The 25,077-nt window shown below is 37.7% G+C and overlaps 1 protein-coding gene across 5 annotated transcripts in view; it reads left to right on the top strand.

Annotated features, from left to right (window-relative positions):
* Nucleotides 1–24,697, top strand: part of CNOT6 (CCR4-NOT transcription complex subunit 6) — a 42,317-nt gene extending 17,620 nt beyond the window's left edge. For all 5 annotated transcript variants that reach the window (XM_060765381.2, XM_060765382.2, XM_067463677.1 and 2 more), the window contains 11 exons: nucleotides 77–190; nucleotides 5,090–5,276; nucleotides 9,953–10,038; nucleotides 10,442–10,546; nucleotides 10,629–10,697; nucleotides 12,151–12,308; nucleotides 14,771–14,925; nucleotides 17,411–17,565; nucleotides 18,755–18,985; nucleotides 19,551–19,753; nucleotides 20,688–24,697. In XM_060765381.2, the coding sequence (XP_060621364.1) occupies nucleotides 79–190; nucleotides 5,090–5,276; nucleotides 9,953–10,038; nucleotides 10,442–10,546; nucleotides 10,629–10,697; nucleotides 12,151–12,308; nucleotides 14,771–14,925; nucleotides 17,411–17,565; nucleotides 18,755–18,985; nucleotides 19,551–19,753; nucleotides 20,688–20,900 (1,674 nt within the window). In that variant the 5' untranslated portion in view covers nucleotides 77–78 and the 3' untranslated portion in view covers nucleotides 20,901–24,697. The remainder of the gene's footprint in view (nucleotides 1–76; nucleotides 191–5,089; nucleotides 5,277–9,952; nucleotides 10,039–10,441; nucleotides 10,547–10,628; nucleotides 10,698–12,150; nucleotides 12,309–14,770; nucleotides 14,926–17,410; nucleotides 17,566–18,754; nucleotides 18,986–19,550; nucleotides 19,754–20,687) is intronic.
* The last annotated feature ends 380 nt before the right edge of the window (nucleotides 24,698–25,077 follow it).

Below are 25,077 nucleotides of genomic sequence, written 5' to 3'. Positions count from 1 at the left end.
CTAGTTTAAGAGGATGTGCTGACCTTAGGAATTTTCTCCTGATAACAAATTGTTTATGCTTCATTATTTTTAACAGGAATGCCCAAAGAGAAGTACGATCCACCTGATCCACGGAGGATGTACACAATTATGTCCTCAGAGGAAGCAGCCAATGGCAAAAAATCACACTGGGCAGAGTTGGAAATCAGTGGTAAGAGAACAAGTATTCAATGTAGAAAGGAACACAGAGACAACAAACTCGCTCAGGATTTTAACATTTTAAATGAAGGTGAACCGTTAAATTAAAATTGTTGTTTGTGCTTCTTTGTGCCTTAAAGTTCTTTCCAACTTTGCGTGAAACTAAGCTGAATCTATCACAAGATTTTCTCATTTGAATTTATTTCAGTCTTCTATTTAAATTATTCACCTACTATCAAGGAGATTGCTTTGTAAAGAAACGAACTTGCACAAAAACATGATTTTTTGAAGTGCGGCACAAAAAAAAAATGGCACTATGCATGGAGAACAGGCCATGTGTGGAGGGTAGCCATCAGATCAGCAGAGTTCTTGTTTTTTTCTTTCATACTACCAACATTTACACAAGAGTGAATAATAATTCAGTGTGTGCCTCTAGTGCACCCATCCAGCCTTCCTCTCACTTCAATAAAAATGACTGTTCTTTTCCTGCATGGTGGAAGGGGGTTGGACTGGATGTCCCATGTGGTTCCTTTCAACTCTTATGATTCTACAATTTTATAATTACTTGCTTTTTGAAGCCTGGGTAAAAAAGTAACCTGCACTGAATGGAGGGTAATCGTTGTATGAGGCTGTGGGAGGTGTGTATAATATATTGTATCCTAGTACATGTAGAGAGGGTACCAAGTAGAAAAATTAATTTCATAAACGTTCACTTGTCTCCAAGCAGAAGGCATGTGGACTATATGACTTCATTATTTGGATTATTTTTCTATATAACGTTATATTTATTTTCAAAACAATATCTTATTAAAGCATGTGTGTACTTTTGTGGAAAAAATATGAATTAGGAACTTCAAATTTAAATTAGCCAATCTGATGTAAATTGATACAGTATGTGTTAGAGATTTGGAGTTATGGAAGTATATGAATGAAAGAAGATACTTGCTCAGGTAGTACAGATTATTTGAAATATTACGATTGTTGTGGCTCAATCTGAGCCTGAGCTTTCTAAGCCTGAGTTTCCTCAGGACGAGGAGGATGATGGGTTACAGATTTTGGAACATGTTCCAGTTATTAAGGCAGATAGTGTTGATTCTGAAGAAGAGACGGCATTTCTGTTCCTCAAGAGAAAGGAGTGTGGCTTTAGATAAAGATAGTGAAACTTCACAGCTGCAGATGGAGGCTCCTTCTGAGAGCTGAGGGCCTCTTGGTGACCAGGCCCAGCAGGGCCAGGATAATGAAGATAGTGAAGATAACTTGAAGGTATCTTCACTATCTTCATTATCCTGGCCTTGAAGATAGTGGAGATTTGATTAGACAGGATCGTTTGCAATTAGCAGAAACGCACGCCTTGCCAACAAACGTGAAGCTAGAGGTCAACGTAATGCTTTCATGTTGGAAAAACATATTTAATGATCTGGTCGAAGGGCATTCTTTGTCAGTGCAATGTTGCTTCTACCTTGTTAACTTCTGTGGAAATACCTTGGCTTTTGGGGAAAGCTTTTGGCTCTTTGGGACTTTGGTTTTGATCCTGATTTTTTGAGACCTTGTCTTGCTGCCATGGACTCTTGTTTAACCAATGCTAACGGACTATGCTTCATGTTATTTGCCTTTGGATCTTGAGAACTTTGCTTTTGCATTTAAGACTCTGTTTTGCCTATTGAACTTTTGCAACTTTATTTCTCTGTTTTGCTTTTGCTTTTTTCTCAATAAACTACAAAACCTACAGCCTTGGTGTGTGGTGGTGTCTTGAGCAAGGTGAATCTATCCTGAGTTGCGACAACGATGAACAATAATATTTCTACTCTGTTTCTCTTGGTAACTAGAATTTTTCTTGGCATTTCCTATAAGCCCTTCAGGAAACAAAATCTGCTTCTGAATTAGACCAGTGAATCTATCTAGTGAGAACTCAAATGTTTCCAGGCTGGACATTAAGTCTGTAGCACTTTGTTATCTACTTTGCCCACTCATCAAGAATTTATGTTTGGAGGAATATTGGTTTTGACCCTAGATATTCTGTTTGGTAGATCTCAACGATTTGTCCTCTCCCTCCTTTTATAACTAAACCAGTTACATTCTGCAGCACAATAACATAAATTAATAATGTGAAGAATATTTTCCCCCTTTTTTTCTGAACCAATTAGCAATTTGTTGTTCTTGCTGATAATTTCTCCAGGATTATTTCCTATGTAATGCTTGTTGACAATCAAAGAATTGCGAAAAGTTGGTGAGACTGAACTTGCCTTACAGAACGATCCTGAATTTTCATGAACAGTGCTTGTCCTTGTATGTATTTAATGCTTCTAGATGTTTGAAAGTTTTTTCAGGTTATTAGGGATAAACATTATGCTAATAAGCCTATAATATTTTAGCTTTCTTTTATTAGTGGTTGGGTACTGAGTATTTTACCATCTTCTGCTGAGGAGGTTGATAATCTTTAGATGTTTGCCATCCGGATTTGGTGACTTAACATTTAATTATTTAGTTTCTTTTTTCTAAAAACTTATTTTTGTAGCTGCCCTCTCCACTAAAAGCTTTTTATGTGAATCAGTCCAATGTTTCCCACAGTGAAGGCTAACAAAGATTTTTTTTAAAAAAACAAACACTTTAGTCTTCTTGTTCAGTTTAAGTTCCCTAAATACAGTTATGTACCTGGCTAGCTTCCTGTTTCTGATGTACAACAACTTTATATTGGTCTTTATTAGTTGGATCATGAAATAAACCTCTGAAAAAACACATCCCCCCCCCCCCCACACACACAATCCAGTTCATTGTTTTTCATCTCATAGAAGTTAAAAGCTGTTTTTGAAAAGCAGAGAAATGAGGTAGGTAAGCAAAAATCACGCTAAGCTGTGGGTTACTCTCCACTAATTGGTTTCTTGACTAAATTGTTCAGGATCAATATCTTAGGTACAATTTATAGATTTGGCTATAGCAGTGTCTTTGCTAATAACATTTTTGTTGCAATTTTGGACCAAGTATTTACCAATAAATATGAGAGTAATTTTAGTTCCTAATGAGTACATTTTTTTCTTCAGTTCCCTCCATGGTATCTTCATCATATTTAGTTAGGTGAAGGGACTAGATTGTTCCGTGTGTCAGAGTTGAAATGTTAGATATGACATGTAAGAGAAGCTCACTTCAGAATAAATATGCACCTGATCAGACTAAAGGTCTTTGAGGCATGTATTTGCATCCTTAGTAATTATATGGAGGAGTTTCTTCATAGGTTTCTTGTTTATTTGAGTTATTCTATCTTTTGACATTATAACCAGCGTCTATACAGCCTAACCTGTCCTTTCTTAGATAAGGCCTACCTAATCGCAGTGATTCACACTATTCTACCATGCTTCTGAAAGCTTTCACGTACATTCAGGCTGCTCCAGGTTCACTTTTCCTTATTCTGACATTAGCAAACAAAACCTACACATGGATTATTTTTCCGAATGTTATGTAGCTTTTCTTATAATTTGATTTCTTTAAATGGATATTCTTTCTTTCTTAATTATCATTTCCACATTCAGTGACCTGCAAACAATCTGTACTATCATCCCTAAGGATTAGTCATTTTGAACCAGCTGCTTTCATCTAGCTTGGAAAGGAATTTGAAAATTTACACTTTTAGAGCAGAGGGCCGGTTCTCTGTCCCTCAGACTGTTGGGGGGCTGGACTATATTTTGAGAAAAACACGAACAAGTTCCTATGCACACTGCAGATATACTATTTGTACTGCAAAAAACCATGAAATAACAATACAGTATTTAAAATGAGCAATTTTAACCAACATAAACTTACCAGTATTTCAATGGGAATGGTGGGTCTGCTTTTGGCTGATCAGATATTCAAGTTAATTCAGATTGTTGTTGTTGTTGTTGTTGTGTGACTTGAAGTTGTTTCAGACATAGGGTGAACTAAAGTTTAGACCAGGGGCCAAGTAAATGACCTTGGAGGGCCGCATCCAGACCGCGGGCCTTATTTTGAGAACCTCTGGTTTATACTATAGTCTTATAGGGGCTGATGTGAAAAATATACTTAATGAATACCTAGATATTATACTTTAGAAATATATGTTATTGGTGGAATATTCTGTGTTGACTGGAATTCAAATCTATAAAATTCCTAAGAGACAGGCCCTTTTCTGAGGCAGGCTGCCTGTGCTTCCGAACAGTAATGTTAATTTACTTCTTGGTTTTTTTTTTTCATGTCCTCCTACCAACATGAAAACTAAGGAAGTTCACAGAACTGATTAAAACTGAATATGGCTAAAATCAGTTCAAAGGTACTAGTGATATTTCCAGTGCAGTACCAACCCATTTTAAATACGTATTTGCTGTATGGACTAAGGCCCCATCTACACTGCCATATAAAGTCCAGATTATTTGCTTTGAACTGGATTATATGACAGTGTAGACTAATATAATCCAGTTCTAGGCAGATAGTCTAGATTGTTATGGCAGTGTGGATGGGGCCTAAGTCAGCAAACTTAGATGTCTGGAAAAAAGATGCTCGTCAGCCAGGCATTTAAAATCTTTTTCTTATGTTAGAAGATGTTTGTCCTCTTTTATTTGGCAGATGTTTTAGCAGCTACTGCCAACTGTGTGTTTTTTCCTTTTCTTACCTGTATAACTTCTGCTCACTTCAAAAGAAGCATTTAGTTGCTTTTAGAGCACATACTCCCTAAATTTCCAGAATTTCTCAAAACTAACAAAATAAAGAACAATTAAAACTTTGGGGATGTAAAGTTGACATGGTTTTAAAATATCTAAATAAAAATAAACTAGTTCATGTTTTGAACTACAAGGTGAATGTTATCTGAAGGGAGGAGATTATAGTAGGAATTGGTTTGCCTTTTTGTAAGTAACTATTTAAATGCACAATTTGCTATAATAACTGTCTTCCTATTGTGTTCTAGGGAAAGTAAGAAGTCTAAGTTCATCTTTGTGGTCACTGACGCATTTGACAGCTTTGCATCTCAGTGACAACTCCTTATCCCGCATTCCTTCAGACATTGCCAAGCTTCACAATCTGGTATATTTGGACCTCTCATCTAATAAAATTCGTAGTTTACCAGCAGAACTCGGAAACATGGTGTCACTCAGGTAAGTGTGAGTCTCCTTCCAGTGTTTACATTTTGTGTTGTGATTTAACTAGAAGCTAGCCCTTTAAGTTTGTACTTATTTGGGAGTACCTTCTGCTGTCTCGATTTGTCATCTGTGCTTAGATAAATCCTGTTTGCCATATTCTGCATTTCAAATCAGAGTGCCTTTGGAGTGCAGACTGATATATACAAAGTCTTATCACTTGTAGGAGCTAGTGTGATCTGACCTTGTTACCTTCAATATGTAGCCTCTCAATACCTCCAGTCATCCTGTTACCAACTGGGCATTAAAGTAACAGTTAAGGTCTTTCAAAAATAAATAAATATTTCATATCTTCTTCAGTTACTGAAGTAACAAAAAAGTTGTAAAAAAAAAAAACCTCCAGTAGCTATCCGGTGACTAAATGTGAAGTTGAACTTTCTTTTGTATAATTTGACCTCATGTATAACTCAGCAGCAATTTTGGCAGCTAAAATTAAAGATTTTGATATGACCCACAGATAAATTTAGATCATAAAGGAAGCACTACTTCTCTATTCTCTCTCTGCTGCAGCACGGCTTCTTGTCTTTTGGAATGTCTGGTCAGGAAAATGGCTCTTTGGCACTTTCTTATGATGTCAGAGAGAGTAGTGGGTGGTCAGTACTTCCTTTAGGTTCTTCCAGGATGGAGATCCAATAAACTATCACAATTTACCACTCAGAGAAAGGGAATGGTTTTTATCTAGTTTATTCTACATCCTGATAACCACCCTCTGTCTCCTTCCCCCATTTGTCTCCTTTCCCAGCAGGGCTTGACATTCCATATGTTGGGTTGGTCCTTCCACTTGCTCCTGTAGGCAGGAAATAGAAAAAAAAAGACCTTCTGGATACTATGCAGGAGGGACCAACTGTCAGTCTTTTTCCTGTCTACAGCACCTGAAGGACATGCCTCTTTGAATTCCAAGACCTTCAACCAAGCAGTCTTCTCTTTTTCTATTCTTCTTTTCTTTCCTACTATATCTAATCCCCATATTCCTTCTTCCCTGTGTGTTTCTCCCAGCATCTTCAATATCCAAAAAGATGTTCTCCCTTCCTGACATTCTTTGATGACTTCTGTGAGCTCTCCCCTTCTACCTAAGTTTGGGGGTTGTTTGGGAGCATGAAAGAAAGCGAGAGATAGGAGGAAGATGCTAAGAAAGGAGGAGGGAACTGCTGCTCTGAGTGACTCCCACACCACAAATGCCACACCCCCACACATTATTATTGGACACAAGACAACAGAAAAGAACATGATTGGGGGTGTCACTGGGAGCAGTCAGAAAATAGGAATCCCCTCCATGTTGCTGGCATCCCTCAATAGGACCATCCAGGCCAAGAATGACCCAGGGTTGTGGAGGTACTTTTGAAAGAATTGGCATGAGTAGAGTAATGGCAGGATCCTAGAAACACCAAGGGACCCCCCCCCCCCCCCAAAAAAAAGCTGGTCCCTTGTGTAAAGGGCGGAGCACTCTGGACTTGGCAAGAGACTCAGGGGATTACTGGAGGTGAAAGGACATGAAGACTCCTAGTCCTTCTCCCTCCCCATACTATATGCTTTGAGCTTAAATGTCCTCCATTGCAGGAGATTCCAGGGCCATCAAGGGAGTGCAGGCAGTCAAACACTAAGCATACGCCTGCTCTTACTCAAGGAAGTGTGTTATAATTATGTGGAAGGATTCAGGGAGGGATAGCCAATAGTCCAGAGGACAGGAGCAGAATTCAAAACGATCTTGACAGATTAGAGAGATGGGCCAAAACTAACAAAATGAAGTTCAATAGTGACAAATGCAAGATACTCCACTTTGGCAGAAAAAATGAAATGCAAAGATACAGAATGGGGGACGCCTGGCTTGAGAGCAGTACGTGTGAAAAAGATCTTGGAGTCCTCGTGGACAACAAGTTAAACACGAGCCAACAATGTGATGTGGCGGCAAAAAAAGCCAATGGGATTTTGGCCTGCATCCATAGGAGCATAGTGTCTAGATCTAAGGAAGTAATGCTACCCCTCTGTTCTGCTTTGGTTAGACCACATCTGGAATATTGTGTCCAATTCTGGGCGCCACAATTCAAGAGAGATATTGACAAGCTGGAATGTGTCCAGAGGAGGGCGACTAAAATGATCAAGGGTCTGGAGAACAAGCCCTATGAGGAGCGGCTTAGGGAACTGGGCATGTTTAGCCTGAAGAAGAGAAGGCTGAGAGGAGATATGATAGCCATGTATAAATATGTGAGAGGAAGCCACAGGGAGGAGGGAGCAAGCTTGTTTTCTGCTTCCTTGGAGACTAGGACGCGGAAGAATGGCTTCAAACTACAAGAGAGGAGATTCCATCTGAACATTAGGAAGAACTTCCTGACTGTGAGAGCCGTTCAGCAGTGGAACTCTCTGCCCCGGAGTGTGGTGGAGGCTCCTTCTTTGGAAGCTTTTAAGCAGAGGCTGGATGGCCATCTGTCAGGGGTGATTTGAATGCAATATTCCTGCTTCTTGGCAGGGGGTTGGACTGGATGGCCCATGAGGTCTCTTCCAACTCTTTGATTCTATGATTCTATGATTCCTCTTCTGCCATGGCCAGATACTATCTTGAGCCAGTTGTCAGGGGAGGAAGAGGGTGCACTTTCTAACATCCCCTTACGCAGATACACCTAAAAAGCACAGGAGACACGATAGATCATCAGGATGGGAAAAAGAAGCTGCCACCCATTCCTTGGAGGAGAAAGTCAGGGAGGGTGTGTGAGAGACCTCATTCAGAGCCAGGATGAAGGAACTCTGTAATGGTGGAAATCATTAGAGCAACCTATTCACCAGACCAGATAACTATGAATGCGAGTCTTAGAAGGTGGGGAGCCCACTACAGAGTACCTAGCACAGGGCAGTTGAAGCCAAGGGGAACAGAAGCACAACATCAATTGGTGAGAGCTCAGAGCTGTCAGACTACCTCTCGTCATTTGTGGAACTGATACTGGGGAAGGCAGTCCTGATAAGAACCTTGAAAGGACTATCTGACCTGGCACCTTCTATAGTTCATCGTTTCCCAATGAGGATTTATACACAGTGCTGAAAGCCTTAACAGTGTCCCTATTTTAACTACAAAGGGAGACTTCCATGAATCACTTCTCCAAGAAAGTGCTCATTTAGCGCATAGAGTGTCAGGATTGGGTACCTATTTGCATGTGAAGAACTGTGCATCATAGCACTGGATTCCGTAATCTTTAGACTTGACCCTACCTTTGTGCCAGAGGCAGAGGAGATGATATTCCCCTCGTTTTGCCCATAACCAGTCGATGAGCTGGAAAAGCTCTGGTACACTCTAGACATGCACAAAGTCATCAAAATCTACTTGAAGTGGACAAGAGGTTTCAGGCCTTCGGGAGCCCTAGTCATCTCATTCCAACCCAGACAATTAGAAAGAAGGTATCAACATTAGCCTTAGGCAGATGAATCAAGAATTGCATCACAACGTGCTATGGCACTTCCACAGGGCACAGTGGTGAAATCTACCAGAAGCACACTGTGCACTGTAGGTGGAGATCTTCAGGAAAACCACTTGGAAGTCACCTTTCACCATAGACAAACACTATAAGTTGGATGATTTTGAATCTGCAGAGAATGCATTTGGAAGGAGGGTTCTACAACAGGTGGCAGGTGGTCATGAGGAGGAATAATAAACATGTTACAATTATTGTTTTACACGTTATCTTCCTTGATGGTCAAGTTGTCATAGATCAGCTAAGACTTTAATATTTTCAAGAATGAGAATCTCTTTGTCTCATTGGCTGTTTAAACAACTGACTGCTGTGGGGGTTGGGTGTCTGGAAGGCCTTTTAAAAAAATTTCCTGCTTACAGTGGAAGGATCAACCCAACATACAAGTTGTTAGCCCTTTATCTATTGGAAATGAACATATCATAAGTAAGACCAGTGTTCCTTTTTCTTTCTGCTGCTTGCGTTGCGCCATGCATAGTCCTCAGACTTCCCATTCACACTTGCATTCTGCAACTTACTCCTTCCTAGTCCCTCTGACCTCCAACTTTTGGAGCGGAAACGGCCAGCTTCTTTAAAAGAAAAAACAAAAAGTAGAAATCTTTCTCTCTTTTAAGCTGATCTTGGCCCCTGAAATCTCCTTCTACAGCCAAAAAAGTATGCATAAAGAGATACCAAAAGCTCCATTACTTCTTTTCCAAACTGAAACTGAGCTCTGGGACTTTCCATCCAGAAACAACAAAACCAAGAAAGTAAATTGCATGGGGTTAATTGGGGGATCCTCACGAAAAGTGCACAACCTGCCTTCAGTGGAGGGCTCAGATTTCTGTTGGTAATTCCCACAGTGATGTTGAGACTCGTGTGCATCTCTGAGGAAGAGAAATCCAAACCTTCCTCTGACACTCTGGGTATGAGGTAGCTGTTTTGACTGGTAGTTCTGACAATTGGGATCATTGTTCCATTATTTTTTCTTCAGTTTCTTTAGTTTAACAATATTGTGCTCAGAGGACTTGCAAGTTGGTTGTTTTCATTCATGTTTAATATCTGCAAAATCACTCATCTTTTTTGGGTTTTTTCCATTTTGAAGTGTGTTTTGTATGGTTTCTCTTTGTTAGTTAGACAACTAATTTAAAATAATTAATTATATATTACTACTTTTGTTTTCATCTGAATTGCTAATAGGGAACTTCATTTAAATAACAACCTGTTACGAGTTCTACCATTTGAGCTGGGAAAACTGTTTCAGTTACAGACTTTGGGTTTGAAAGGTATGCATTTTATTTTAGTTTTATTGCACTTTGTCTGTATTTTTCATTTTATTTAATCTTCAAGCTGATAATGTACTGATCACAGCTGATACTATGCTGACTAAGAAACACTGAGATGTAAGCATTTTGAAATTGTATTTGAACCTCTCTGGACTATAATCCTTTAAGAATATTCTTCTTTCTCTGTAATTGTAGAAATTTAGAATTTTTATTCAATTTGATTAACACCTGGTGATAATTTTGTTGATTAACACCTGGTGATAATTTTGTGAAGAGAGAGCACTTAGTAGTAATTTTATTTCCAATGGTCTGAATGAAACTTTCCAGATACTACACTAAAAATAAACAACAAAAACATCTAAAGCTACAAGGCCTCATCCTCCCTTCCCCAACCTTTTTACAGGAAACCCACTTACACAGGATATTTTGAATCTCTATCAGGAACCAGATGGAACAAGAAGGCTACTGAGTTACTTGCTTGATAACCTGGCAGGTACTGCAAAAAGAAGTAAGTAATGGCTTTGTAGCGCATGTATTTTTACCTCTTTAAAATAAATACTATCTCATATTAATTTTGACTTCTCCAATAGTTTCAACTGAACAGCCACCTCCAAGATCTTGGATTATGTTGCAAGAACCAGATAGAACAAGACCAACAGGTAATGCCAAAGCAATCCCTACCTTTTTCTCTCTCAGACTAGTGCAGTCAACTTGTGGGTCTCCAGGTGTTTTGACCTACAACTCCCATAAATCCCAGCCAGTTTACCAGCTGTTAGTATTTCTGTAAGTTGAAGGCCAAAACATCTGGAGACCCACAGGTTGGGAACCACTGTTCTTTGTGAGCAAGCAAGGTGGGACTCAATCCCATTCCTTGCTTCGACTAACTTTGGAGCTGTGGGAGTGGAGCGCTTGAAGTAGCATCTTCCTGATTACTATCACCTCCCAGGGGAGGACAGCCTGCAGTCAGATTTCTTAAGCAGAACTCTATCTGCATGCAATGAGTGGCAATTCCCCCAACCTTTTCCTTGTCTATGCTAAGGACAGATTGGGACTACCATTGTCTCCACAGAGACTATCAAAATAGATAGTGTCCACCATTAAACTGTTATGAGCTTGTTGGAAAGCGGTCACCAGACTGTATTAAAGTACACAGGCCCAGAGCAGCCTCTGTTTCTGCTGCCTTTCATAAAATGATAGAGTTGAGAGATAGGTCACGGGCAATCCAGTCAACCCCCTGCCAAGAAGCAGGAAAATCACATTCAGAGTGATTTCTAAAGGGGATCCCACTAGAAGCCATTTGTAAAGCAGGTATGTGGAGTACTTCATCTACTTTTGTCTCACTCTACCAGTTGGATGCTTGATCCCTGAAAGATACTTCCTTTGGTTGCTCTGTACTATTGTCATGTGTTTCATGACTCCCCTTGCTCCTTGTGGGACAGTTTCGAGGGTAACTTTATGTGTTTTATTTGCTATGCAACATTAACTGGACAGATTTACTGAAAGTATCAAATGTTTAACCTGACTGTATGAGTTTATCTTATCAGAATGTGTGGTCATGAATTGTGTGATGCTTATTGTGTACTCTTGTGTTTTAACATGCACAAATGATGGAAGAGTTGGCTGACACTTTTCATAGCTTTAATTTGTACAACTCTGCAAGTATATTCATTATATTTTATTGATGGTACATTGACATCAAACCTTGATGGTTATATATGTGTTGTATAATACATATTACATTTTATTGGACTCTTTACAGAAGTCTTTTGTTATGGTACATCATTCAATGTGAATAAATATTTTTTATTTGTGCCAAAGGCAATGGTCTGCTGTGTGTCATGACTCCTGCCGCCAATAACTTTTGCTTGCTACTCACTCTAGTGTAATTCACAGAGTCCAAAAGAAAAAGAAAAGAAGGTTGCTTACCTGCAACTGTATATGTATGTTGTCAGTTTTCCACAGAGAAGTAGTGGGTGTGTGTGTGTATCTATTTAGTCAGCTCTTCAACCATATATTGGAGCTAGAGCAGACAACACGTACTGCTGATAAATGTATTGAAAAGAAAAGTGCATATATTGGATAATCTCCATAAGTAAAATTCCTGTTTTGCAGCTCTGTTTTCTGTAATGTGTTACAATGTCCTCTGTGATAAATATGCTACTCGGCAGCTATATGGCTATTGCCCATCATGGGCCTTGAACTGGGAATACAGGAAAAAGGCTATTATGCAGGAAATCATGACCTGGAACGCTGACATCATAAGTCTTCAGGTGAGCAATGTGACTTGCTTTTTCTTCACCTACTTATCATTTTTAGACACAAAGATGAGCGATCTATATTCATATGGCAATGGTAATGAGTATGTGACATCTGTTGTATGCTCTTTTGAACAGCTAGAATATCAGAAAGCCTTTAGTTTTGTCCTGAAAATAATTTGGATATAATTACTATAAGACAGTCAAATGAATGGGGGATATGTAAAGAATTGCTATGAAATGTTGTCTTTTCCCCCTCCATGCATCCATCCTGAAAAGGACATGAGAGTCATTTCCTTATTTGTCGTTCCTGTGCTGAGATTCATTTGCTTTCCCATCTGTCAGAAGAATGGGTTACGTGGCTACAGATGATGTGCCAAACTAGCAGATGCAGTAAAAAGAGTTGCAGAGCCCTCTCTGCTGGGGATTACATGGATCTTGAAGCAGGAAACAGGAATTAGGGTCAGCCTTGCTGGCCAGTGCACACTTTGTCAGATAAGGAAAAAATATGTTGCTCTTCTGTTTAAAGAGATTGAGGTAGCCATCACCAGAACGAAACTATATACTTAATACACATTTTAAATTGCAGTTGAAAAGGATGAAATCTCTTTACAGGTTTCATTGCCCTTTCCACCTTGTGTCCTTGTTTTTCTTCAGTTGCATTTCCTTCCTTATGTCCTTGTTAAAACAAGCAGTTCCTCACATTCTAATCATGTTGTTTTCAAAGTGTTGTGGAAAGAGTTCTTGACTGAATTGAGTTCTTTTGCAGTGTGTACTCCCTGATTACTTTTTAAGAGGTATTTTTTCAATAAAACTGGTAGTAAAAATATTGAACATTTTATTTATTTATTTTGTACATTTGTAACCCGTCCTTCTCACCCCCGAGGGGGGACTCAGGGCGGCTTCACAACAGGCACTCGTTCAGTGCCATCCACATTCATAAAAATGCATTTAAAACAATTTGTTAAAACATTACATTAATAAGGCATTTCGTTAAAATCACACAGGTTTAAAATCCTAGTACAGTCAGTCCATTGTCATTCATATCACTTGAGTCTTATTCTTGATTGCTGCCTCTATCGTTCAAACACTTGGTCCCATAACCAGGTTTTGATTTTCTTCTTAAAGGACAGGAGGGAGGTAGCCAATCTGATGTCACTGTGGAGAGAGTTCCATAGGCGAAGGGTCACCACTGAGAAGGCCCTGTGTCTTGTCCCCACCAGTCGCGTTTATGACTATACATATTTTCTTTGACAGGACTCACTTCACCAGTTATCTGCAGCTTTGTGCACATCTGATTCACTTCTGCTACTTTCATATGGTGGGTTATATCAACCTATATGCTTATAGTGTTCATTGGTTGTCCTGTTTTGAGACAATTGTCCATGGAGTATCCAGATTGGTAGATAGCTTCTCTACTTTTGTGTATTTGTTCTGGATAATTAGTTTTTGATTTGTTTTTAATGCACATTTTAGATCCTGAAAAACTAGATATTATTTGTTAGCTTTGAGGGAAAGAGGGCTTATTGCAGTTGTTAAGGTGCACTTATAGATGGGTGAGGTTCATTTATAATCTGGAGGTCATGAATACTATGAAAATCGGATCAGTGACCAGCTGTCATACAGTATGCTCTGGGGGGAATTCTGCTGTTAGTCTAGAAACATCTGAATCCTAATGTAATGTTTCATTTCTGCTTTTGGATTGTGCTTAAATGCTTATTCCTTGTTTGTGTCTGAAGTTATTTCTGTTAGTTGGTCTAGCTGCGGAACAGGAACAGGACTATGACTTGAATAGGATTTGAGGAGCTACTCTAACAGTATAGCTATACACATTTTGTTTGACAGGGCTCACTTCACCAGTTATCTGCAGCTGTGTGCACATCTCATTCATTTCTACTCTTTTCTTATGATGGTTTATATCATTTCACAGCCATTTAGTGTGATGTCTGTTTGGAATATTGTATCACATTCTTTAGAAGGCTCTGAGCTTTCAGTGTTCTTTTGGTGAGAGTTATGGAGCTAGTTTCACCTCAAGTTTGTTACACACCTATGTAGCTTGGACATTGTGATAGCACCAGTGGTGCCAGATCACTTGCTAGACGTTCTCCTTGGGCAAGTATGTAGATGTTACCTAGAAGTTGAATATGGAAGCAAAGTATTGGAAAAAGCCCCCCCCCCCCAATGCGCTTTCATTGTCTCTGCTCTTTGAGGTTGTTTCTGTCTGATTTTCAGAAATATTAGGGATGGTTGGCCAACTAGCACGAGTCCCTTTTACACAACTTGTGTCAGAATTCAACCCATGATATTCTAAGCCCTGGCCCCATGCCTTTATTAAATCTGTTTCTGTCTCTCCGCCTTGCGAATGTTACCACACCTCTTCAAAGAAACACATTAAAAGATCTGCTTTCAAAACTACTTTGGAACACCTTGATTTAATTAGATTTTTTGTATCCTTTCTTTCTTCCTTTCTTTCTCAGGAGGTTGAGACTGAGCAGTACTACAGTTTTTTCCTAGCAGAATTGAAAGAACGTGGGTACAATGGATTCTTTAGTCCCAAATCTAGAGCTAGGACAATGTCTGAACAAGAAAGGAAGCATGTTGATGGTTGTGCAATATTTTTCAAGACAGAAAAGTAAGCGGTTATTTGTATTTTGTTCTCTTGCTACAGTGAACTAAGTTGCATAGCAACCTCAGGGTTGTTGCTGTGGGGTTTTTTTTTTTTAATCCACAAGAAATGTGGAAGTGTTCCCATACCCTTGTCAAGTGTTATAAAATGATTATTTAAGAAATTTGGAGATCACGTTATATTTTAGCTATTTAGACTGGGCAGTGGGCAATGTCGTAAGTAACAATGCACAGTGATGAAATAGCAGAAGAATCTGATGTGTTTTGTGAATATTCTCATAATAGTTTGGTGTTTTGGGTATAGAGTCAAATGGTAAATAGTGTTATTAATGAAAATATGTGGGTATTTTGAGTTTTGAATCCTGATTACTTTGGATAGCATGTATATTGAAAATGTAATGAAATCAGTATTCTTCAGTGTGGGATCTGTATTGGTTTAGTCTTAAGACAAAAAGAGTAAGTTATGGTTCTAATATCTCTTGTCAACAAGCCCATCGCATCTCTTATAGGAGGTGAAAGCAAGATAATACTAATAATATTATTATTTTGCCCTCAATCTCCCATCTGTAATATGGGGCAATAATACTGATTTATATTTTTTAGGCTTGTTGTAGAAATACAACTAAGTAATTCGTGTGTAGTCATTTTAACACATGTATTGCTAAAGAAATATTAAGTGCTGTTATTATCAAGAATTCATTGCTGTATTGGCAAAATATACCATGGCACAATAGAGATGTTTATGGTGTATAGAGACTAAAGTTACAGGTCCTGAAGCCCTGTTTAAATCTCATTTTGGCACAGGAAATATATTTCCACACTTTGTGTGGATATGCTAAACCACAGCTCATAGAGAATCCTATTGAAATGAATGATTTCTGAACCAAGTAATCCATAGAGTCATGTTGGAAGACCAAGAAAATGCCTAGAAGGGACTTACTTTGCAGATTTGGATAAATGAAACCTCAGATAATAGTCCCGTGGATTGTACTATACTTTAAGGACTTGAGCAAGTTAATATCAGCCCCACCCCATCTGGTGTTGTGAAGGCAACACTAATGAAATAAGGTGTTTCAAACCCATTGAAGGTACTAAAATACAATGCATTCTTTAAAAAATGCTGACAAGTCTTTCTTTTGATGTTATGAGAATTTAGTATTAAGCCACAAAATATGAGACTGTTTATTGTGAGGATTCAATGTGTTTCTCACCTGGAACAAAGTCTCTGACTAAAAAATGTGCATATTAATATTAAGTGCAGACAATTATTAATGGAGTATTTTTTCATCTGCCAAATGGTGAGAATTTTATTACACTGATCAAAATTTCTCTGCTAAGAATTTATAAATTAAAGCAGAAAACATTTTCAACATATCACCTTTAATAACACTTTAATAATAATAACACTTTATTTATATTCCACCCTTCTCACCCCGAAGGAGAGTCAGGGCAAATCACAGCACACATACATGGCAAACATTCAATGCCGCTTTTGTATAGACAGTACACAGACAGAACAGAAAAAGAGGTTGACTCAGTGTCCAACTGTTTTTTGTTTGTTTGTTTTGGTGCCAAGGAAAGTGAGTCCAGCCACAGGGGTGCTGTTGCTCCATTCTCTATGACGAAGAGCCGCCAGGACTTTCTCCTTCCTTTTTGGTCACCTAGCATTTTCTGATCTTCATTCTTTATGGCGTCTTAAAACACCTCCCCCGCTTTTAGCAGCACCTAATTTCTTTAATTACAGCTAAAGCTATTTTCGAATTGCTTAGGTAAACAGTGAGCAGGGCTGACAGTCGACCGCTCATGCCGACTCGGGGCTTAGAACTTGCAACCTTAGGTTGACAGATCTTCTAGTTGCTGGTGATTTATCATCTGTGCTGAACCTCAGGCCCACCTTTAATAATAATTTAAACCTTATGTAATTGCCTTTTTGTTTTCTTTCTCTTTTTTTCCTTTCTATTTATCATCGTTTTTAGTTAGGTAACATTTCTAGTACTTTAATACAAAGAACCCCTGGTGGCACAGTGAGTTAAACTGCTGAGCTGCTAAACTTGCTCATTCAAAGGTTGGCAGTTCAAATCTGGGGAGTGAGGTGAGCTCCCCACTGTTAGTCCCAGCCTCTGCCAACCTAGCAGTTCAAAAACAGAGGAAAGATAACAGTGTTCCATGCAGTCATGCTGGCCACATGATCTTGGAGGTGTCTACAGACAATGCTGGCCTTTTGGCTTAGAAATGGAGATGAGCACCACCCCTCAGAGTCAGACTCTACTAGACTTAAGGTCTTTTTAATACAAAGTGTGTAAAAAGTCCAGGCTAAGTAGTAGCTATGTATACATTTTGGTAAGTTATGATTTGATTATACCCACAGTGAAACTATATTTACTTACTTTTTATTTCTAAAATGCAGCTATCTAGATATTGTGCTTTCAGAGTTTGTAAATTGCATTTGAAGTGTCATGTGTTCTGATCTTAGATACTCTTATTGCTTTAAGGTTCAGCTTGGTTCAAAAGCACACTGTTGAGTTTAATCAACTGGCTATGGCAAACTCAGAAGGTTCTGAAGCAATGCTGAACCGAGTGATGACAAAAGATAATATTGGTGTTGCTGTGCTATTAGAACTACGAAAGGAATTAATAGAAATATCATGTAAGTAATCATCACTCCAGCTTTCAACTGCACTATCCTGCCATTTCATGGTAGTGCATTAATCTTTTGACACCCAAAAAGAGTGAAAGGGACTTCTTATAGAAAAGTGAAGTAATGAGTTTATTTGTAGGGTTAGTAGCTAACCAGGCATGCTTTTAAGGTTTCTGTGTTCTGCGGTGAGGTGCATTTTTTATTTTAAAATTATCTTTATATTCTTACTAGCTTAGGTGGTCAGTAATGCCCGAGTTAGGTATTTGGTAAGAAATTTTTTTTAGAAAAAAAGTCATTCTTGTTTTTGAATGTTATGAATGGTCCAATTAAAAATGCATAAAGATGTAGGTAAATTACAACTTCCACCATAATCTGTCATTTTCCCCAAACCAAGCCAGTATTTAAAGTTGGTGATGATGGGTATGTGTTCCAAGTTTGATCCAGATCCATTGTTGGTGAGGTTTGCAGTGCTGTTCTCTGGATGTGGGTGAATTACAACTCCCATAATCCCAGGTGAATTCTCCCTTCCCCAAGTCTTTATAGTTGGTCATGGTATATATGCTACCATACATCATAAACATATAAAATACACATATTGAAACGTATGCCTACAAAATACATATCTTGAAATACACAGAACAAAGATTGAAATCTAATGAACACAAGACATGAGTTTAAAATTCTTACCTGTCTTACATGCCACATGATTCCAAGAAATGTTTTACCTGCCTGCATTGGAACCCTTCCCTAATACATGGGAGAAAGCCTTACTTTTGACATGCACAGTGCAAAGAACTCTGAGAACTTGAAATGAAACTGAAAATGCAAAATGTTGTTCTCTTTGGAAATGCAGTGACTGGACTGAAATATAAATTTCAACTCTGTATATTAAAAGTGGAATTTGCTACAAAATGATAAGCAGGGATGCAAATTTTAAAGATACTAAGTTTAGTTACAGTCAGTTACTACAGCTCTTTGTCACTATGTTCATAATAACATAAAGCCAGCAGAGGGAGCATAGAGCCACTTTTTATTTTGAAACCATAAAATGGTTGCCCGAGTTTTAAAAACCCCTGGATATATGAAATTCAAGTTAATTACAGCTGATTTATTTGAATTATTACTCTGAGATACTTTTAAAAGCCTTTCTGTTGAAGTGAAGATTCACATCTACCGTCTCTTCTGTTTTCCATTTAAGCTGTCAAGTCACACCCTGCAATGGACAAACAGCTAATCCTTGTAGCCAATGCACATATGCACTGGGACCCAGAGTATTCAGATGTGAAGTTGGTTCAAACCATGATGTTCCTTTCTGAGGTGAAAAACATAATTGACAAAGCCTCTCGGGCTCTCAAGACTGGTACTTCAGGAGAACATGCAGCCATCCCACTTGTACTATGTGCAGATCTGAATTCTCTGCCAGATTCTGGTAAGCAAGGTCATATAATGAAGTTTATGTTCTTAGTGGGATTTTTTTTGTATGCTGAAATTATGCATATTGTATTTTTTGTGATATCCATGAAGAGCAACATGGATAGAAGTCAACACATAAGAAAATTGGGATACAAGAAGTAATGACAAATCTTGGATCTGTAACCATATTAGACAGGTGGAATAATAAAATTACTAACCTTGTGGAAAAGCTGCTAACCAAAAAGTCCTTGGTTCTGCTTCTTACTGTTTCCTTATAATTGGTATTTCATGCCTCACTCAGTATGTGAAGTGTTTTTAACACCCTTTAGTAACCAAATGAATAATGAATGCTGTTATTTTTGACTCAGGGTTCACAAACTAGTTTAATAACTTCCTGTTGGTTGCATCATCGTGTCACAAATAAGCCCTGACATAGATATGTATGTGGTGGAATAGAAATGAAACAAACATTATCAGGACCATACAATCTTTGGGTTATTCAGCTTATCAACATAGATGCAATCCTAGTCCAACTGTCAGCTTGCTTTACTGTGGGTTTTTTTTTATTCTTTTCACTATAGGTGTGGTTGAATATTTGAGCACTGGTGGAGTGGAAACAAACCATAAAGATTTTAAGGAACTGAGATATAATGAAAGTCTTACTAACTTTAGTTGTAATGGGAAAAATGGAACTACCAATGGAAGGATTACTCATGGTTTCAAACTGAAGAGTGCCTATGAGAATGGCCTAATGCCTTATACCAATTATACATTTGATTTCAAGGTGAGAGTCTATCCATTGAACTAAGATCATATTGGGCTATTAATGGTTTAAGGTTAATTTACACAATGTTTCAGTCTGCCCAGAAGCTTTGTGAATTGTTAGGAAAGTAGTGGAATGAAGAATTACGGACATATAATGTGTGAGGATGGGGAAAGACCCATAAAAATGATTTTGGTAGAACTTGATTAGACAAGGTACCAAAGGTTTATAAGGAGAGAGAAAAGCTCTCGTAAGAAACAAACCACTACCCTGAGCTTGTACTTAAAAGGGCAATGGTGCAAGAGTATTCTCTCAAATCTAGTGACATATGAGGTGCATTGTATCTATACAGAAAATATTAGGGATGGTATTATCTCTTCTAGATATTAAAGGGATTTTGAATGTATATGTCATAATGTGTGGAGAAGCTTAGGAAGATTAACATAAATGCTCATTTCAGAACTTCTGTGCTATCGTATACTCAGTGACGTCAAAGCAATTGATGGTTATTGTTTTTAAAATACAATTTTAAAACCGAGACGGAATAAAATGACTCACACAGTGAAATCACCAGCAGGCTGGTAACTGTGAAAGAACTCCTGCTAAAGCAAAAGTCCATTTTATATATATGTTGAATATCAAAAGGGATTATCTAAAGGGAAATAGTGTGAAAGAGTTCCCTGCAGCTCCAAAGTAACAGTTCAGGAAGAAGCCAGTTTGGCTTCAGAACATGGTAGAACCTGCAGCTGGACCATATACAACTATGAGGACAGGCCTAGGTCACTTCTTGAGACACTTTAGATTAGGGCCATGAACTCATGGGTAGCCAGTGTACATTTGCCAATACTCCTAAGGTGCTTCTACTAATGTATACTCAGTGTGAATTGACTTGCTTCCACCGGAGTAGCTTACATTTGTAAATGCACAGCTTTCTCTCTTCTCCTTCACTGTTCAGGGTATTATTGACTACATCTTCTACTCGAAACCTCAACTGAATATTATTGGCATCCTGGGACCTTTGGATCATCATTGGCTAATAGAGAACAATATAAGTGGCTGTCCACACCCCCTCATACCTTCTGACCACTTCTCACTTTTTGCACAACTGGAGCTGGTGCTGCCTTTCCTGCCCCCAGTAAATGGAATCCATTTGCCTAGCAGGAGGTAGTCAAGTACATTTTAGAGGGCAACCTCAATTTGATTTGTAAAATTGTAAAATCTGAATATAAAGGAGTGAGGTATGGCCAACAGGGATCTTTCTTAATGATCTTAATTTTAAATCTAATTATTTGATAAAGAAATAGTAAAAGCCAGGTGCTATCAGACACACAATTCTGAGCCCAACATACTATATATATATATATATATATATATATATATATATAGTTAGTTAGACAGGGATTGGTGCATTTGCACCTTTCTAGGATTTGTTACAATTAATCTGTTTGTTCTATCCAATGTAATATTTCATGCCTTGAAAATAGGGAATTTCTATAATAAATTCTCTTTTGCACAGATACCTGTAGCACTACTTTTTTGAGGCCAGTAGTAAAACATCAAAAGACCATTCTTCCATACTTCACTCCCTTCTTTTTCAGACTTGTTTGTTTGTAAAATATAGAATTTGAATTTAGCCTTTATTGATTGTATATGAACAACAGAAAACCTGATTTATGAGATTTTGTACTTTAAAAAAATCAGATTTGGAAAATGATTGTATTGTAAACTAAGGCTAAATTTTTATCTGTTTCATGTGTTATAAAGGCCAGCTTGTAAAAGAAGTTGCACCAGGCTTTCTCTGCCAATGATTTGCACTGTTAGGGTTTTTGCCCTTATGTACTACTTCATTTTTTTTAAAATTGAGAACATTGCAAAAGATAGCAAATTTTTTTCAAGCTAGTTTAACATCCTCACATTTTGTTCTTTCTGTTCCTTACTTAAATCAGAAACATGAACTTTTTTCAGACTGGATAAGCTAAGCAATGACTGATTTAGGCTTCTATGGAGATAATTCAGTCTAATATTCTTCTGCCGAACGTGTAGTGTACAACCTTTTAGTTTCCGCCTGAAGCCGCCCATCTCCTCTCTCCACTGTGCCTGCTTCATTTTGTTCTCAATTAGCACTGCCTGTGCATGCAGAGAGAACCTGTGCATCCTCTTTTAATTTTTTAAAAATAATGTTAACATTTTGTGAAACTTTTATGAAGATACTTTTGTATAAGCTGTGGCATCTATTTTTTTCCTTTGTGAAGCATTGAATATCACTTTTTGAACATGTTCAGATTGTGGGTACACCAGTTCTAAGCTTCTGACACCCATGCACTGCTTCTTTTAGTGTCCTTGCACAATGCTGCGTGTATTTGTTTCTCCTCCTCTCCTCTCCCTTCCCCATTACCGACTGAATATTATCATGTGAATTCCTTTTCAGTGTAAACATATTCCTCAGTCATTCCTCAGTCATCATTCCCTGGAGATAAAGTGTACCCTCTTCTGTTTTATGAAGCAGTGTAACTAGAGATGCATTTTTCAATACAGGTTCCTTAGACAACACTTCAGATCAATTGTTAAAGTGACCAAGTCCTGTTCTATAAAGTGTCAACGAAATGAAGGTTGCAGTGTACCCCTATAGTGCCATTTGGTGTCTGAAAGCCAAGTCATTTTCTCTCTCGCACACGCACACACACTTGTGTGTGTGTGTGTGTATGAGAAAAAAGATACAACCTGAAAGGGAAAGTCAATCAAATCCTTAGAAACCTTAATTTCAGAAAGAAATCTTTCATATTTTGAGAGGAAACTTGGTCAAAATGTTTTTGTTTCACCTGCGGGCAGAGAAACAAAAGCTCACTCTTGAATTGAAAAATTCTGAAGGATGATGAATTTTTTTAAAGAAATAAATAAAATGGGTCTTAACAATAATGACTTAAAATTTTATAAAAAGGAAAACTATCAGCATTTAAAAGTGCTTAACCATTTTGTTTTAAAGAGAACAATAAACCTGCAATGAGCTTTTTAAAAATTCAGTAGGAAAAGTCTAGATCTTGAATCCTTGTCTAGGACCTGGTTTATCTATTAACTTGATTTTTTTTAGTTGTCCAAAACCAAACATGTCCAGTTTATAATCAGTACATCGGAATGCTGGTAATAATTGATGTAGTAGATTCAATGAGTAGTGTTGCTTTTTCTGTTCTTGTTTTTTTGGGTTTGGGGGTTATTTTGTAAAAGTGTGAATAAAAGGTGTTTTACTCATGTTTCCTTAACGATGTGTTGGTAATGTGCATCATGACAATTTTCAGAGGCAATGAAGCCAATTTAGCTTGTCATTTTCAGCAACCTATTTGTTTCCTGATTATCTGGATTATTTAATAGTATGTCCAGAAAGCTTTATGGAAGGGAAGCACTTATTTGTTTTATATTTCTTAGAAGGAGTTAATTTGTTTTTTCTTTTTAAGCTGGAGCTTGAGTGCACTTGGTATATTCTAAAGGTTTAAGCTTTACACACATGCGTTTCCACCTTTATTTTTCAATCTTAAGTATATCTATATCTATATGAATTTATAGCAGCACATTCAAAGGTTAAAAGCCTGCTCATGTGCTCAAGGACTCTGTGTTGCTTTGGACATGTTTCCAAACTGTGGGCAGCTCAAGTTACTTTTCCATTTGGGAGAATGCAATTCTTGAAGAGAGCTCAAAATAGCTGATATATTCTCTTTTACATCAATGGACCAACGGTCAGATCCTACAGCAGTGAATTGAAGCTCACTCTAAGGAAATATTGTGCATCTTTGCAGAATGGTATAAGTTGCACCAAATGTGTCTGGCAGTCAATATCAGAAATGTACTACTTTTTTAGACAGTTTCCTGCATTAAATTCAGATATTTCATAAATGAATGCAATAAACTATCCGTCTTCACAAAATGCTCATTTACAATAACCTAAACACTTTATTTACTTAAGGTGGCTTTGGATGTTGCCATACTATATGTTCAGTGTTTCTTATTAATGTAATCACATATATTTAAAAAAGAGCATAGAGCATTGCTGGGCATGAAGCTCCCTCTCCCCTGTTTCCCAATTTAATCAAAACTAGGTAGCTATCTAGGTATGATCACATATTGAAAAACATCGTAACTACAGCCTGCATATTTCTGGTTCATAATTCATGAAATGTTTGAGATACTGGCATTTTTAAGATCACAAAGAAACACCTCAAGGAAATGTGTGTAATTATTTTGTCCCTTTCTATTTGTGAGTTTAAAACAAAATTTCAACTATAAATTCAGTATACAGACTTGAACCCATGGATGTAAACCTATGACAAAATCTTACTAATTCTACTGTGAATGAAATATAGAAATACATGCAAATGTAAAGTTTTCATTTCATAAATGAAATAAATAAAACAAGACAAAATAATTGCACAGCCATTTTCAACAGAAGATAATCACATGGAAATTTTGCAAGTCAAATTTACTGCTTATATAGTGAGTCTGTTTCCCCTCTCCCCTCATCCAGCCTGACACAGTATTTTAGTATATGTTAACTCCTGCTATACTTTTTGGTTGTGTAAGCTTTTTTAAAATGTAGGTATCTTGGTATGTTTAAGTAGTGTCTAAAATTTAGATTACCTAGTCTCTATTCACAGTACTTCTGTATAACGTGTAATGCACTGGACTAACTCTTGTTTACCATACGTGTAACAAAAACAAAACAAAACCAGCACATCATCTGCACTAAGCTCAAAGAATGTTGCATTTGTCTATAGGCAGCTCTTCAATATGATAAATGGGAAATTGAATATGGTCTGATGGTAAACAAGGGCTTTTACTGTTCTCTTCAGTGGAACTTTCTTCTTGGTCAAATTTTAACTAGCTAGTATTATATTTATATACAGGGTTGTCTTTTTTTTCTTTACCAATGTATTTTCCTACTCATAGCTGACCAATAAATTCAATATCTGTTTCAAATCTCTTTGAAGTCTAATTTTCATATTTCATCTGTTTTGCAAGCACATCGAAAGAGATAGGGGGACACTGTTTTGTTTCCAAATGTTAATTCCCTATCATAAGGACTTCTTCCTGCATTTGGGCTGTACTGCATATCTGTTTGAAGAAGAACAAGGCTGCTGATTAAAAAATACCTGTGCATGTCCAGTTTTCAGTTTGTATCTGAAGGAGATGACCAGGTTGTTTTGGCCTCTATACACTTTCCTTTCTTCCTCTCACAGATGGAACGAAACTGAAACCAGGATAAATTAAAATGGCAGCATGTCACTGATGAAGTAGGCAGGAAGACTGCCCTAATGAACTTAATATAGTTATATAGTAACATATGCAGCTGTTGGAAA

Source organism: Anolis sagrei, chromosome 2 (assembly GCF_037176765.1).
Source record: "Anolis sagrei isolate rAnoSag1 chromosome 2, rAnoSag1.mat, whole genome shotgun sequence".
NCBI classification, from domain to species: Eukaryota; Metazoa; Chordata; class Lepidosauria; order Squamata; family Dactyloidae; genus Anolis; species Anolis sagrei.
Note: the sequence above shows the minus strand (reverse complement) of the source record. Positions and strands in the feature narration are given on the sequence as shown.